The sequence below is a fragment of the Penicillium nucicola genome (genome assembly GCF_028828085.1).
Source record: "Penicillium nucicola strain IBT 29836 chromosome Unknown utg000010l, whole genome shotgun sequence".
NCBI classification, from domain to species: domain Eukaryota; kingdom Fungi; phylum Ascomycota; class Eurotiomycetes; order Eurotiales; family Aspergillaceae; genus Penicillium; species Penicillium nucicola.
Genome location: NW_026643134.1, coordinates 751,996 through 767,808, shown reverse-complemented (window position 1 = coordinate 767,808; position 15,813 = coordinate 751,996). Strand labels below are relative to the sequence as shown.

The 15,813-nt window shown below is 48.9% G+C and overlaps 3 protein-coding genes across 3 annotated transcripts; 1 reads left to right on the top strand and 2 right to left on the bottom strand.

Annotated features, from left to right (window-relative positions):
* Nucleotides 1-126: 126 nt before the first annotated feature.
* N7511_008822 (uncharacterized protein) lies at nt 127-814 on the top strand (the record flags this gene model as incomplete). The annotated part of the gene is made up of 3 exons (XM_057131199.1): nt 127-180; nt 238-279; nt 329-814. The coding sequence occupies 3 exons, from the start codon at nt 127-129 to the stop codon at nt 812-814; spliced, it is 582 nt and encodes a 193-aa protein (XP_056979187.1).
* Nucleotides 815-1,113: 299 nt separating this feature from the next.
* On the bottom strand, nt 1,114-2,258 carry N7511_008821 (zinc-binding alcohol dehydrogenase family protein; the record flags this gene model as incomplete). Its single annotated transcript, XM_057131198.1, has 2 exons — nt 1,114-1,648; nt 1,702-2,258. The coding sequence occupies 2 exons, from the start codon at nt 2,256-2,258 to the stop codon at nt 1,114-1,116; spliced, it is 1,092 nt and encodes a 363-aa protein (XP_056979186.1).
* Nucleotides 2,259-3,384: 1,126 nt separating this feature from the next.
* Nucleotides 3,385-15,664, bottom strand: N7511_008820 (uncharacterized protein; the record flags this gene model as incomplete). The annotated part of the gene is made up of 7 exons (XM_057131197.1): nt 3,385-6,290; nt 6,385-8,187; nt 8,244-8,935; nt 9,000-11,220; nt 11,271-11,491; nt 11,556-14,637; nt 14,695-15,664. 7 exons carry the CDS (start codon nt 15,662-15,664, stop codon nt 3,385-3,387), a joined length of 11,895 nt encoding a protein of 3,964 aa, XP_056979185.1.
* Nucleotides 15,665-15,813: the final 149 nt, after the last annotated feature.

Below are 15,813 nucleotides of genomic sequence, written 5' to 3'. Positions count from 1 at the left end.
CTTAATCTACCATGCTGTATTCACTTAAAAGGATGTTTTTTTCTGATAAGTCCAGATTACAGTTTCGTCAAAGAAAAAAACAATCTTACTAAATTTGTTTAGCAAATTGGATCTTGATACTTCATCATGTCTGCGCCCGATTCCAACACTCTCCCTGACATCACCGGAACTTGGATACTGGTAAGCCTATACCCCAATACTAAGATAGAAAGAAACATGCATTAAACATCAAACTAGAACCGGAAGCACTCAACCGACCCAGAGGAGGTCTTCGCTTTGGTATGTTCCGAAACAAAAGTGATTTAATTAGTCGCTAACAAGAAAGCAGCAAGGCGTCCCTTGGATCATCCGCAAAGCCTTGAAACATGCTCGACTTTCCCTGCAGCTTTGGCAAACCACGACCGATGCAGTGTCGGGAGGAGAAACGGACAGCACTAGTTCCAGCGAGTCGGTCACAAGGCTTCGTCTGAAGCAAGTCGTCAGCCCCGGTAGCTTCGACAGCGAAGGGGCTTATCCTGTAGATGGAACTCCGCAAGAGCTTTCGTTGCCGATATTTGGGGACTTGACTATGCGCTTGCAATTCATCAACACTTCGGACATCATAGAAGACACTCTCCGAGAGAAGTTGATCAAGTCAAGTATAAACGCGGAGGTCATTCAGGAAATAGCCAAGAACACTACGAAGGGTTGGGACGCTGAAGTCATTTGGGGATTTGAGGAGATTGAGGGAAACAAGTATCTTACTAGGAACATAAGCACCACCAAGGGTAATGATAAAGTTATTGCTCGGATGGTCTATCACTTAGAGAATTAAGAGTTCTTTGTGACGCCTGGAGGCATTGCAACTGGATAGCCGCATAGAAGGGACTATGAATGTGAAGATGAAACTTTTTGCTCTGAACATTGTAGCTGCTCACTTGATTGTGCTTCCTGGCTAAGCTCTCTAAATCCCTCTGGTCAAGTAAACATTGAATACAATGCATCATTGGCAACGAGCGAATAAGAAATCTGAGATGTAGGCTTTGTTTTTTATGTGGCGATTTGGACAATTTCAAGGAACCTTCGAATGTGTATATTCCTAGCTAATCTCCCAGACTTCAATTCGAAACTATGTTACTTCCCCTGCATCATTGGCACAACAAGTTTCTTTCCCGAAACCTTTCCATTCCGAAGCATATCCAATCCCTTCAGAATCCCATCAAATCCACCAGGAATAATTTCAAATGGGCAAGGTTTGATTTTGCCCTGATTAATGAGACTCTGAATGGTTTGATACCAGGACCGAGCCCAAACTCCAATTTCGGGTCTCGAGGGGATGCCATACGGGTCTGGCAGTTCCACGCCCTGGCCCGAGATAGCGCCTCCCATGACGAGCTCATGTTTGATTGTCTTTCGTGCGCAGAGACTCTCTTGATACTGTTCCAGGGCACAGTACCGGCCGCCTGTGCGACCGATGGCTGCATGACACAGTCGCAGAGTCTTTGCTTCTGCAAAGGGGTCGAGGACATAGCGTAGGGTACTCTTGGTCGCTGCTCGAATATCCTCCGCACAAGTTGCAGAGCTATAGTCAAAGACTAGATCTGCTCCGTAGGACTTGACCAGATCAAAGTTGCGAGGAGAGCAGGTAGTAATGACTCGGTGTCCACACCTAGACCGGTGTCAGTGGTTATGCAAAGTATATATCGGGCGCTTCAAACATACAATTTCACCATTTGGATTGCAAGTAGACCAAGAGTACTGCTTCCACCATATACGAGAACATCCTCCGTCTTTGTCGCTGGAGTATCCAACGTTCCAGGGATCTGGAGAGACCAAAAAAGAGCAACACCGAGAGTTGCAATTGCCGTACCCGAAATCGACGGCGCATTCTCAAGCGTCAAGCCTTTCGGAACATGGAAAGCAAGATCAGGATCAGTGCGAATATACTCGCAATAGGCTCCAGATAATGGGTCCGACAGATTCGATCCCTGAACCGCTCCAAAAGCTGGATCACCGAGCTTGAATCGTCCTTTGGCAGCTGCCTCAGCACCAAGAGCAACCACTGTACCGGCATAGTCACAGCCATCCCACAGGCCTGGAGTAGGGAACCTCAACGGCATCTTGAAATCGCAAGGATTCAACGCAACAGAAGCCGTTTTCATGAGCATTTGATGAGGTTCAAGTTCTGCAAGAGGCAAACCCGGGGTGATTTGAAGAACACCTCCTTCATGTTGAATGATCGCCGTTTGGGTAGAGGGAAGGCCAGGCTGAACTGCCATATTGGATGAAGGCGGACGATATAGACGGTGCATATACTGGAAGATAAAGATTCCAATATGCTATGTTCCCCCAGTCGAGGGATCAAACTATATACCCATAAGACTCCCCAGAGATGCAAATACAGCTGATCAGTCGGAGACCATTCTGGGCATGCATGTTGGTGAAGCAGGATCTCTGAGTCTGACCGCACCTGCGATATGGGTACACGACAAAGCTTGGTGCTGTTAGATACAGCAGCTCGTCTAGTTCAAAAGAGGCATGCGTGACGAAGTGTGAGTGAAAGGAGTTACTATAGCAGAGCAAAACCTTTGGTTGTACATCTCACCGTTGGCGCATCTACGCGTCCCGGATTTGGCTGGCTACTTCGGCAGTGACTTGAATGTAGTACCGATGTAGACCTTGACAACGTTTAGGTACTCTGGACCATTCATAACATTGGCGTGATGGAAAACTCGACCAGCACAGAATGCAGACTAAAAGCAAACTCGGTGATTGAAAGTTCTAGGTGGAATGTAGATCATTGGATGAGGCCAGAACAATCCATGTTAGAGGATCATGCCCCCAAGTTCAACACGGGATTCGAGCTCATAATTGTCATATAGAACCGTCAGCACGGCTGAACTCATTCCTCCGAGCCAGTAATCTCTTTCCTACCCAGTTACCTCGTGATGCAGGCGAGGACCGAAAGAACATAGGAGGCCTTGACATGTAGTATATGCCAGCCTCATGATAACCATATTGGAGCTTCGTCATTTATTTCGCCAGAAGTCATTTGAGAAAGCTGACATATCGAGCAACATGGGTGAGCATCGAAGCCTCATATTATAGCGGTTTTGAGAATTTCAAATCTACAAAGTTACATTCACTCTGTCGCGGTGTTAAGTGGAAGACTAATTCTCATCGGTACGTGCAGAAAAGGCATCAGATAATCTTAAATGCGTTAATGGTGATCATATTCGATAAGAAGTTACCCCAAAGCTATTCTGCAGGGAAGTCATAATGTCTTCAATTGACCAGTTCATATACAGGCTTCAAAGTGCTATACTTTTGAGTCATTGTATCATTCTAGTATTGAATCTAGTCTTAGTTTAGCAAATTGTATCGACCCATCCGTTCAAATGCTCTCTATAATGTTTCCTCTTTCACCAATCTGGGAAGAAGTACCTGTCCATCAGAGTTCCCACGCAAGTAAGCAGCCAGCAGCCGACTCATTCCCGCTTGCTCAGCAGCAGAAACCCACTCTTCCATAGAAATAGTGTGGAACTCCTGACCGGTTCCTAGCTCCATCAGCGGCATGATATCTTCTTTTCCGAGTTGCATTTCACCGGACTCATACATGTATTTGACTTGATGTGAATGACCGAGACCAGATCGGTAAACGGCCTCGAGAAGTTGATTTGCAACTGTTTCAACAGATACGAGATCAAAAACTCCAGACCATGAGCTTGAGTCCGGCACTTTGCGGGTCTCCTTGATGTATTGCATGACGTTTCCCATCAGGTCAAGCTCTGGTGAATTTGTACCGGTGATACTGGATGGACGATGGATCCACAGAGGAAGACCGAACTGTCGGTGAACGTTCTCCAGATACACCTCGCTGACCCACTTTGCAGCAATGTACCCGTCGTTTGGTGGTGATGGAGGAGGGAACGATGCCACGGAACATTCACCAAAGCTTTCTTGTCCTGAAAGACGAGCAACACCAGCCGTGGAAACGAAGTGGAATGGAATGCATCTCGGCAAAGCGAGTCTGACAAGTTCCTTGGTCGATGCCACGTTGATGAGTTTGAGAGTCTGATAGCTTTTCATGAATGAAACGTCGGCACCATTGTGAATTATGATGTCTGCATAAGAAAAAATTGAGCTAGCCTCTGAATCACTGAGTCCCAGTTGACGAGCTCCAAGGTCACCCTTATGCAAATGAACCTTCGGGTGCGAGAAATTCTCTGGCAGTTGGGAAGATTCTTTCCTGACCGCCAGACAATGGACGGAGACAACGTCAGATTCCCTTAACAGGAGTCGGAGAAGTTCCTTGCCAAGGAAGCCAGTAGCACCGGTGAGAACCACAACCCTAACCCCAGAGGGAATAATGTGGGTGCCGCCGTCGTTCAAAGAAGAGGCGAGAGTAGAATCGATCGCAACTTCCTTTGTCCAATCAACTTCTAACTGCTGAACCGGAACAGTCAAATCTTCAATAGCTGCAGCCATTGCGCGAAGTGTGCTAGATTCAAAAAGCTGGTATAGTGCCATTGAGACTCCCAAATGATCCTTAATTAAAGCCTGTAGATCAACCATAGCAAGCGAGTTTCCCCCAACATGGAAGAAATCAGACTGGGAGTCAATTGAATGATAGCTTGCCACTTCTCGTGGAAGCGTCTGCTGCCAAAGTCGACGCAATGATTGCTCAGAAGCCGTGAGAGTTTCATCCTTTGCTAATTGAGATGCAATTTCTGGGATGGGAAGTGAGGTAACTGCCGCTCGATCGGTCTTGCCAGAAGTATTCTGAGGAATAGCCTCAATGGGAATGATAGCAACAGGTCGCATATGCTGGGGCAACGGTAGCTCCCAAGTAAGGCGCTTGAGGAACTGATGTGTGCTCTCGTAGTTGTCCATGGTTGTCATCACAGCAAAGGCCACAAGAAATTTGTCCGAGTTGTGGTCGGCATCAGAGCGTATGGATACCACAGCCTGAACAATGGCACCAGCGGAAGAGTTTACAATGGCTCTCTCGACTTCTTCGATATTAATTCTCATGCCTCTCAGCTTGACTTGATTATCGCCATCCATGCGTCCTAATAGGACCAACCCACCGTTCGCAGTGAGCCTTCCGCGATCTCCAGTTCGATGAAGTCTTGTCCAATTATTCTCTTTGAAGAATGAATTGGCATAGTGATCAGGCGCAAAACGGTCATCGGTCTTTGCGCTGTTCAGATAGCCCTGTGCAACTCCTGCACCACCAATGACCACTTCACCAGGAATCCCGATCGGAACAGGGACGGAATTCTGATCAACAATATAGACAGAGTAGTTTGGCAATGTAAAGAGCGCCTGCTCAGAACATGCAGCAGTTGAATCCAGCGGGATCTCAGTACCAGAGCAGGCAATGGAAATCTCCGCAGGTCCGTAGCCATTTATCAACTTGAGTCCGGGTCGTTGGAGCGCTTTGAACTCCTCTATCAATCCACTGGATACAAACTCACCGCCACAGATAGCGGTCCTTAGGCTGGAGTTACTTAGACTGGATCGGCCGTGTTGCATCCAAGCAAGATACTCCGTCGGGGTTGCAAGAGTGAGAGTCACTTTCTCAGATGCAATAAGTTCGGTGAGAGCAACAGGATCACCTCTTTCCTTACTTGAAGCGATAACAAGAGTTGCACCATTGCAGAGCGAAACCATGATCTGCCAAAGAGACGCATCCCATGCGTAGGAAGACTGGTGTAAGAGGGTCTCGTCTCCTTGCTTGACATTCCACTTCGCACTGGAAGCTTGGACATGGTGAACGTATGCCGAATGGGAGATCATGAGACCTTTGGGGATTCCGGTTGATCCACTGGTATACATGATGACTGCAGTCTGCTCTGGTGTCGCCATGTTGGGGACCGTGCTGGCAGAGGAGTCGCGCAGGCTACCCACATCAATTGGCTCAGCCTTTGTATGTAAGAGGCCAAAGTCAGATATGGTGGTCTTATCAAGGAGAATTACAGGGGCATTTGTTTCATCCATGATCATGGCCAGTCTTTCCATGCCAACCTTCTTGTCAAGCGGAATGTAGGAGCCACCGACACGGAGAATGGCCATAAGAGAGCATATCCAGTCTGCACTTGGGGATTGCAAAACTCCAACACGGGTGTATGAGCCGATCCCGTTGGTGAGGAGCTCATGGGCAATGATATTGACGCGACGCTGAACTTCAGCATATGTGAGTGAAGTTCCATCGTGGTTCTTCAAGGCCACACGGTCAGGATAGGCGCGAGTAATCTCATCTAAGCGATGCACAATGGTGATGGGGTACTCCTCTCGCAGTTCGGGCCCTACTGCACCGTCAGTTAAGTTCGAAAGAATGTTAATGGGACTTGCCTCGCCCCATAGTCACTGCTTTCTCGACATCGTCCTTTAAATACAAACCCGGCCAGGTCACTCGAGTTGCTGGGTTTCGCAGGAAAGACTGAACCAGATTCGAGTAAGAGCGAATGAGGATCTCAGCATGGTCCAAATTGTAGAGACTTTCCTGGACGGATAAATGGACGAGGGTCTCGCCTGCGCCGACGTTGCCAACATCGAGGCTGAGATCAAAGGAAGTTTCACCACCACCTAAAAGAGCCCCATCGGCAATACATCCGCAGAAAGTTCTGCTCTGTTCAATCTTGGGACGGTAGTTGAACATGGCTTGACAAAGAGGGTTGTGAGACGCAGATCGCGGAACGCCAAGTTCTGTCAGAATTACATCAAATGGTACGCGCGAATGAGTATATGCGCCTTGCGTAATGTTCCGGACGTCCTTGAGCGACTCCCCAAAAGATTGGCCTGGGTGCTGGGAGAACTTTACAGGAAGAAGATTCAAGTACAACCCCACGCTTCGCAGGATGTCAGCTTCGGTGCGGTTGCCATCACCTAGACCAATGCAAATGTTTTCTGAATCAAAGAAGCGCAAGAGAAGGATCTGCCAGATTGCGAGGTGGAAATGGAAGGGCGTGGATTTGAACATTCGGCAGCACCGTTCAATCGACTCTGAAGTGTTCGCATCAAGACGCATTTGAGCAGTATGTGAGCCAAACTGGGCAACCTTGGGGCGGACAGATTGCAGAGCAAATGGGAGCAAAGGAATCGCTGGTGGGATGTCGACAAACTGTGCTCGCCAGTAAGCCAGGTCATTGGCCCATTCACCATCTTCATATTCCCGAATTTGTCGCAAGGTGAAGTCCGGGTACTGGATGCCATCCTGTGAGAGAGGTATACCCTGGTAGGCTTTTTCAACATCCGACCAGAAGACCTCAAAGCTGATGCCATCCATATTGATATGATGGAAACCGAATATCATCCAGTGCTTTGCAGAATTCAGGGAAAGAAGTTGAACACGCATGATTTCGCCATTGGCAAGGTCGAATTCATGTGCCTTCATATGCCTTGAAGCCTGCTCAACCTCACATTGGTCGCAAATCTCAATACGTTCGAGGCGTACGTTGGACTTGGCCCATACACCCTGCTTGTGGTTTCGCTCGTCGTCAGTGAAGAAGAATGTACGCAATGCTTCATGATGCTGACCAGTAGTCTCAATGGCTCGAGCAAAGTCGTCCACCCTCAGACGACCAGTCAATTCAAATGTTGGGGTGATGTTGAAAGCAGTCTTGTCCTCAACCAGATGACCAAGAAACCAGAAGCGAGACTGCCCATAAGACATTGAGGTGGTTTTTTGAACTTCCCGACCGGGTGAAATGATCTCATTATCATCGGTGGAAATTGAGGAAGAGGTGTCTGCATTTTCTTCGGAATTGGAGTCGCCAGTGTTCAACGAAGCGGCCGAGCTACCACTATAGGTATTCGTCGCGTCCGGGATTGCAAATTTGAAGGCTTCCAGAGTGTCGTTCGTGTCTGGAGTCAGAATCTCATCAGAAGTGTTACTGTCGATGTTAGCCACTGGCACGACCGGAGCGGGTTGACGCGTTGCAGCGTTTGGGAACTGCTCAATGCTGGGGAGATTAGGTACAAGCGTCTCCGGAAGAACTTCTGCGGCTGTAGCAAGCAGCTCGCGAACGGATGCCGCATTGAAAATCTTCAGTACTGGCATGTCGACTCCCAATTCTTTGAGGAACCACGAGCGAAGGTCAACAGCGACCAGTGAGTCCACACCTAGTTCATCGGGACTCATGTCCAGCATTGGCTTGGACGGATCAGCTTGAAGGGCGGACTGCAGCTTTAGGATAAAGCCATCTGATTTGAATAAGGTTAGCTGTGAAAGAAATGGAGCAAAGTCGGGATGGCAGTACCTATCAAGATCTCCATAACCTCCTGCATGGACGTCGCCTCAAATAAGCGTGTCTTTATCAGCATGCCGGATTTTCCCTTCTTATCAGAAATGACAAGGCTACTGGATTTGAAGACCAAATGTTGGAACATGGGGTTAGAAATCCAACTCTTCGACTCGTCATCGTCGATTCGGAGACCACAGCACAATTCAGCAGCACCAACGCGCTCCAAGCAGGAAATGACACCTTCGGCAAATACCTCATGGAAATCTTGTTCGGACATCCAAGAATGTCCGACTCGGTACAGGTATGACTGTTGACCCATGTTCAGTTCTCGGGTCACATATCCATTGCCAACAATAGCACCAATGTTGATTGCATGTCCTGCCAGGCCACGCTTTCTGCGTTGTGCAGCTAGACTTGCCATGAACATGTTCGCGGCGTTGTAAGCAACCTGTCCTGGATTACCTGTCATAGCAGCCATTGACGAGAAGAACACCATGAAGTCAAGTGTGTCTTCGGGGAACAGCTCATCGAGAAGTATACTACCGTCAACCTTGGGGCGGAGGACTTTGTCCAGCCGTGGAAGATCTAGGTCAATGAACATGGTATCCTGGAGGACCATGGCGCCTTGAGCGACACCAGCAACCGGAGGCATGCTATCACAGATCTGACGATATCCAGACTGGACAGACTCGCGCTTTGTGATATCACTAAAAGCCATTAGCGTCCATTGAGGTGGATGATGGCAATGCTGATCTGGAGAAAAATACTTACATCGAAAAAACGCGAACAGTGCATCCGGCTGCTGCCATTCGTTTCAACCACTGCTCGTCAATCTTAGGGTTGCGACTTGAAAGTGCGATGTATCGTGCACCCTGTCTGGCCATCCACTGGCAGAGAGACAAGCCAAGTCCACCAGTGAGACCAACAAGCCAGTAAGTCTTGTCTTTGGAGAACTTCACTTGCTTTGTGGCTGGACGGACTTGAACAGCAAGCTCAGATTCACCCCAAGCAACAAGGGACTGCTCAGCCAGTGGGTAGTTTGTGCGAATGAGATCCTGGGGAGTCAAGGATGCGAACCTGTGTAGATTCACCGGCATCAAGTCATACTGCGCTCTCATCCAGACATTCCGAAGCTGCATGGCCAATGGCCCCATGTCAGAAATGAATTGTGACTGATAGGAAGTGGCTGTAAGAGTAGTCTCGTTCTCAAATGGATATATAGCCGGCAGGCATGCTTTAAGAACCGACAGCACATCATCGCTACCCCCCATGGTGACAAGTCTCGCAATGTTTTTGGGTAATTTAGTCATTAGATCCCGTCGGGTGGTATTTGGGTGAACTTGTATCCATGGCCAAGAGCAAGGACCTTGCTTCGTTGTCAGCAGAACAAGCTGAACGCCCTTTTCATTGGCATGCTTGGTCAAAACAGGAGTCATGGAAAAGTCGGGATCCAAAACCGCCAAAGCCGTGCCAGGTTGGAGCTTCTGCAGCATAGACAGAGAAAAGAAGTGCAGATAGAGAGTGAGCATAGAACGAATGGCTTGATCTTCAGAGTCTCCGCAACGAACAGCGAGACTATGTGGCACATGAACTTGAGACTCCAAAACATGCGACAGAGCAACCACCCGCTCATTAGTGCGAGTATTATGCCCGATTACCAGGAATAGACTTTCCGCCTCGGTTATGGGTACAGCGCGTAACAGGGAGTGAGTAACATGGATTTCAACTCCATCGGGGAAGGACAAGGTGGAGCGAATATCTTTCTCTTCAACCTGATATCCCGTGTCCGATTGCTGTATAGTGACGATCGACTTGGTTCGCTCAATGTTCTTCGTAATAAGCCGTCTTGAAGAATTGTATCTGTCGTTGCGACGAGAGTTGAAACGGAAGCGAGGAAGTTGGAACTTTCCGTTCTCCAATGCTATCTCTCGCTCGTTAGACCATAGGATTCCATCAAGCTGGCCACTCTGTTCCCAAATTTCGGCAACTTCAAGATGAAGAAGCTTGGTTGCAATATTTTTGGTATCGGCTTCACGCAACGAGTGTAGATTCAGGAAATGGACGTGTAAGTGGGTCATTTCCATGAGCAGTGTCCGCTGGACGCCGGTGAACATGTTGCCGTAGGGGTTGTCACCTTGAGCTCCATGGCCTAGCCAAAGAACATTCTTGCTTCGTTTGAACAATTCCTGGAATGAAATCAAGTCCTCGGAATTCATGCTTTTGAGAACCGGTTCATCGAGTTCGATCAAACTGATCACCGTTCCCATCACTGGCAAATCTGCGGAGACAATATCTCCCAAGGAGTTGGCGATATGGATGTTGCTGTAGTGGCGACTGACTGCAGCCTTGACTTCAGCAGCCAAAGTAGCAGTAAGTGGCGTCTTACCTCCGATAATTGTCAACGAGTCAACACCAAGCGGTTGGTGTATATGGGCCAAGGGATCACGGAGGAAGTTGATGCGATGGTCAACCGCTTGCGTGACCATGACAGAGAACGGCAAATTAGAGGTTGAGGAAGATGGCGCGAGAGCCTGCAATCCTGAAAACTTGACCTTTTGCATCAGCTCGTCCCACTTACTCTCAGCGACGCAAGGGGACAGAGTTCTTCCCTCCTCATGGCCTAGCCACCAACCAGGTAGGCCACCGAGAATGAGGCCGAAACGCATAATGTCGGGGTTCGTGATCTCCAACATGATCAGATAGCCACCAGGCTTGATCAAACGACGAACATTCGTCAGGGTAGCCTCGAGATTCTTTGTAGCATACAAAGCGAGAGGGGCAATCACCAAATCAAAGAATTCTTCTTCGTATCCTTGCTCTAAGGTGTCCTTCTCGATGTCTAGGACTTTGAATGCCATTCTAGATTGGTATTCCGAGAATTTCTCACGGGCATCATCGAAGCCGGTGTCCAAGATATCGGAGTATGTATAAGAGGTGAATGCCGAGCCTAGCGCAGGCAGAATCCTCTCGGTATTGGCACCAGAACCAGCACCTTTAAGTCATCAATATAGCGAACCGTGGTGGACTTGTATTCAGACTCACCAATTTCTAAAACATTCAAGTGAGGATACCGGTGGCTGATCTGACGAGCCATGCGAGCAGTCTCTCCAATGTAGAAATCAATTCCAAGTGTGTTGGCATGAAAACTACCAAGCATGTTATCTTGTATGAGAATTTCAAGCAGGTTCTTCTCACCGCGAATCATAGCACACAGGTTCTGGCCGATGGCAGAGAGAGCCTTGATGTCGATGCTGTCAATATTTCTACATGCATTCATCAGTATATATTGGCTTCCGCTTGTTTTTATCTAGTATTAGTGTATCTCACCGCTCTATAATTGGAGTAATGGTGTCAAGTGTATCGCTAGCCCATTCAGTCTTCGCAAGTTTGTGCTTCCCAGATGCAACAGAAGCGACGCAGTGCTCAGCATATGACAAAAGATGAACATGGTTCCAGGCAGCTTTCGCGCGTTCGGTCTCTGTGATTGAGCTATTGAGGTTTTTGAAGTAGAAGTGAGCCATGCGTTCAAGATCTAATAAGAGAGCTTGGTCTTGCGGTTTCAATTCCGTAGTGGCCTTGGGGCTAGTCGGCCCATCAACATCCCAGGTGACCTCCGTGAAGAAGGGAATATCATTGATGGATGTCAATGGACTGAGTGGGGTCGTATGAAGCCCTTCAAGTTGAACCAACGTGTGCTGGCTGTCAGCAGAGAAAATACTGACATCACCAGAAAGCTCAGCGAAGCGAGCCTCCGCGACTGCTGAGTAGAATGGGAGATCTGTTCCGGGCGCAGCGAGGGCAGCACAGGCTGATGGGTTCAATAGAAGCCTGTCAATACGAGTGGGCAGGTAGAGAGTCTGTAGGCGACCATCTCCGGGGAAACAATAAGCCAACATAATTGACTGGATGGCGCCATCGAGCGAACCCGGATGAATAATTAATGGTCGCTCGTCATCGTCTACCTCTGGGACAGCAATGAGACCGGTAGCCTCGTCCATCTTCCTGCTCAGGTTGGAGAGGGCTTGGAAAGGTCCTGTATAACCGAATCCAAGCTCTGAAACTGTGTTGTAGAAGCGATCGGCTTCCAATTCAAGGAACATTCCATGGGTTTCAGAGCGAGGGGGAAGAATATCATTATCCGGCTGGCCCAGGGAGATCTGAAGCGAGGTGGAGGCGTGCAGGGACATGTTGGCGGATCCCTTGTTGGCACTGGAATGGCAGGCGAAAGACGCTGTCACGATATCATCGCGCACTTCCTCGATTGATAGTCTGAAAATAGTCTCGACTCCACCATTCTCCTCAAGAACCAAAGCTTGGCCAATGATCACATCACGGAAGTCGATCAACTTAACGGACTGGAGACCATACTTCTGAGAGACGGCCTCGACAGCTGCTGAAATATACCCAGCAGCTGGGAACACCATTTGTCCCTGTACCTGATGATGTGCTAGCCAAGAGACTTCGCGAGGATGAAGATAGTTGCGCCAGCGCAGCTCCTTATCAGTCCCATCCGGGCATTTAACACCAAGGAGAGAATGGAAAGGTTCATTCTCAGTACGGAACGCAGCCGAAGAGCGAGACTCATGCCAATAGACACGATCGTGATCCCACGAGTACGATGGAAGACCCTTGATCAAGCTGGGCTGTCGAGTGCTTTGTGTCGCCTTGCTTTCGAACCCGGCAAAATCGACAACGCTCTCTCCAAGTGATACCCACAGTGCACCGAGAGCAGATGCAAAAGCCTCTCGGTCATTTTTTCCGCGATTCAATGTCCCCGTGTAAGGTAATGCTTGACCGGAGACTTCTTGAATAGTTTGCATTGCGGGTCCTTTTAGTGCTGGGTGTGGTCCAACCTCTAATGCCATGTCGAAGGGTCCTGCCGATCCAACGGCATAAGTCACTGCTTGAGAAAAGAGGACAGGGTTGACCATATTGTTGCTCCAGTAAGTGTCAGCCAGGTTGTCATTGATGTCGTCAATGTTCTCGCCATATACACTGGAGATCCAAATAGCACTACCAGGAGGCCGAGGTTGCATAGTGATGCCACACTTTTGGATCGCTGCAATGTAAGGTGCCGCACAAGACAGCATGTGGTGCGAGTGGTATGCCTTGTCAACCTTCAAGAGGCGAGCAAACTTCTGCTCATCTTCGAGAATTTCTTGTGCCTCATTGATCGCATCCGCATCACCAGAGAGAGTAACACTAGTGGAAGAATTGCTAGCCGCGACGCAAATTCGGCCTTCTAGTGAAGGCATCTCGCACAGTTCCTGGGCATCTTGGAAAGATGTACCCGCAGCCATCATGGCACCATTTGGTCCTTCTTTGTCGTTGGCATATTGAAGAGACCATCCACGGTAGTATGCAATGCGAATGGCATCTTTTTCATTTAGATAACCTGCAGCGTAGGCGGCGGCAATTTCGCCAGACGAGTGACCAACCACAGCCTTGAATTTGATATTTGCAGCATGGAGAAGCTGGACTAGGACAATTTGGACAGCTGTACAAAGCGGCTGTGAAAACTTTGCCAGCGCAATAAGAGATGAATCCTTGTCTTTGAGCAGCTCTTTGCTTAGAGACCAGTCGGGGCGGTGCTCGGTGGGCAAACTCTGTAGGGAGCGATCAAGACGGCCAATACATTCCCGTGCCATTGCTGAAGATCCCAGAAGCTCTGCACCCATTTTTGCCCACTGCGCACCTTGGCCTGTGAAGACTCCAAGAATCTTTGGTTCATGGATGGTTGCGGTCTGTGTGCTTGGGGTAATGCCAGTGGATGATTGCACTGCATCATCCAGTCTTGCGACAAGCTCTTCGGTATTCGATGCAGAGATAGATAACCTAACCGGCAACGTAGAGCGACGGCAATTCAGAGTCCACGACAGGTCCCGCAAATTCACATCGGAATGACTCTTAACATAGGCCGAATATGCAACCACATTTGCAACAAGCGATTTCTCAGAAGAAGCAGACATGTTGAATGGGGATACAACTGGGGTATTAGCATCACCGGAAGTGTTGCCGAGCAATCTTGGATTGTATTCTTCCAGAATTGCATGAGCATTTGCACCACCGAAGCCAAAGCTGTTGACACTAGCTCGACGAAGGGTGTTGTCTGGGAGTTGAGGCCATTGTTTGGCGGTCTGAGCAATCTCCAAATCAGTGTAGAAGGGTCGAACCGTTGAACTCAATTCGTTAAGCAAGAGATTTGGCGGGATCACTGCGTGCTGCAATGCCAGAGACGCCTTCATAACAGCTGCCAAACCTGCTGTTCCCTCGGTGTGTCCGATGACAGTCTTGATAGATCCAACGTACAATGGATCTTCTTGACCGTTCTTACGGTGGTAGTTGGCTTTATTACCGAAGAATGCCGTGCTAATTGCTTCGGCCTCGACAGGATCACCAGCAGGGGTACCTATTCCTTGTTAGCAATATGCTCTAAACGATGGATCATAGCTAGGCCAGCACATACCAGTTCCGTGAGCTTCAAAGTATTGCGGTCGATCACTCGGTTTGGAAAGATCAAGTCCAGCTCGAGCATACGTGGTGCGAATCAACTCTGCTTGAGCCACAGGGTTCGGCATGGTGATTCCTTTCGTACGGCCATCTTGGTTGATACCCGTCTCGCGAACAATACACTCAATGTGATCACCGTCAGCCAAGGCGGCACTCAATGGTTTAAGAATCACAGCAGCAATTCCATCACCACGAGCATATCCATTGGCATCCTTATCCCACATCCGCGAGCGTCCAGTTGGAGATAGCATCTTCAATTTGCTCTCCGCAATATACTGTTCAGGGCCAAGGAGAAGGTTGGTTCCGGCGGCAATGGCGACATGGCTCTCGCCGCTTCGGAGGCTCTGCACGGCCTGGTGTAGTGCGATTAAGCTGGAAGAGCAGGCTGTGTCGATGGTCATCGAGGGGCCGCGCCAGTCAAAGAAGTAGGAGACTCGGTTCGATAGGATACTGCGAGCAGTTCCAGATGCAAAGTAGGTAGGGAAATTTTGAACATCTCGACCTAGCATGTCTGCGTAGTCGTTCGTCATCAGTCCAACATAAACCGCGGTGTTGGATCCCTGGAGACCTTCCATAGGGATACCGGCAGTTTCCAAGCCCTCATAGACGGTCTCCAACAGCAACCTTTGCTGCGGGTCAATGGAGTTTGCTTCGACTGGCTTTGTTCCGAAAAATTGGGCGTCGAAGAGTCGGTGGTCATCGGATAACAAGTAAGAGTGTCGCACGTTGGTCGTGCCATGGTGCAGACCATCTGGGTGGTAGAAGGCCTTGGTGCTAAATCGGCTTTCAGGAATCTCCGTCAAGACGTCACGGGGATCTTTCAGCAGATCCCATAGCTTCGATGGTGTTGTTGCATCGCCAGGAAAGCGACAGGCACTTCCGACAATGGCAATCGGCTCCCCGATTTGTTCACGATCACCCGTCATTGTGTTGGCAGGGTTTGACTGACTTATTCACAAGGTGGTGCAACCAATTGTACAACTATTAGTATGCAACTAGAAGTCTAGAGAGTATGAATCAGGGTGAATCGGGACAAGCGATGCTCCGTAACATTCACTCTCCAGCACCAAGGACG